The sequence below is a fragment of the Corvus brachyrhynchos genome, unplaced genomic scaffold (genome assembly GCF_000691975.1).
Source record: "Corvus brachyrhynchos isolate BGI_N302 unplaced genomic scaffold, ASM69197v1 scaffold624, whole genome shotgun sequence".
NCBI classification, from domain to species: domain Eukaryota; kingdom Metazoa; phylum Chordata; class Aves; order Passeriformes; family Corvidae; genus Corvus; species Corvus brachyrhynchos.
The window spans coordinates 21,322-21,700 of NW_008237889.1; the positions used below are offsets into that span (position 1 = coordinate 21,322).

The 379-nt window shown below is 70.2% G+C and overlaps 1 protein-coding gene across 1 annotated transcript in view; it reads left to right on the forward strand.

Moving 5' to 3' along the window:
• Positions 1 to 221, forward strand: part of SLC43A3 (solute carrier family 43 member 3) — an 8,556-nt gene extending 8,335 nt beyond the window's left edge. The window contains exon 6 of the mRNA XM_017732752.1: positions 102 to 221. Coding sequence (XP_017588241.1) covers positions 102 to 221 — 120 coding nt within the window. The remainder of the gene's footprint in view (positions 1 to 101) is intronic.
• Positions 222 to 379: the final 158 nt, after the last annotated feature.

The window sequence follows — 379 nt, forward strand, 5'->3', positions numbered from 1 at the left end:
CCCCGTCCCACCGCCACCGCCCTGGCCTCGGGGCACCCTGCCTCCTCCCAGTGTCCCCAGTGCCCACCCCGGGTGTCCCAGCCCCGTCCCGCTGTTCCCAGTGCACAACCTGGGTTCCCGATCCCATTCCCAGCGTTCTCAGTGCCCACCAGCAGGGCTGCAACTCCACCCGTGTCCGCAGTGCCCGCTTGGGTGCTCCAGCCTTGCCCCAGCATCCCTAGTGCCCAGCCTGGATGTCCCATTCCCACCCCACTGTCCCCAGTGCTGGGGGTCCCCACACCCTTTCTCTGCTGGCAGATCCCATACCCAAGCTGCCACTGGACCGACCGGAGCCCCTGGAACTACAGCCAGTGGCTGGCCGGGCCGCCCCCCCCCCGCG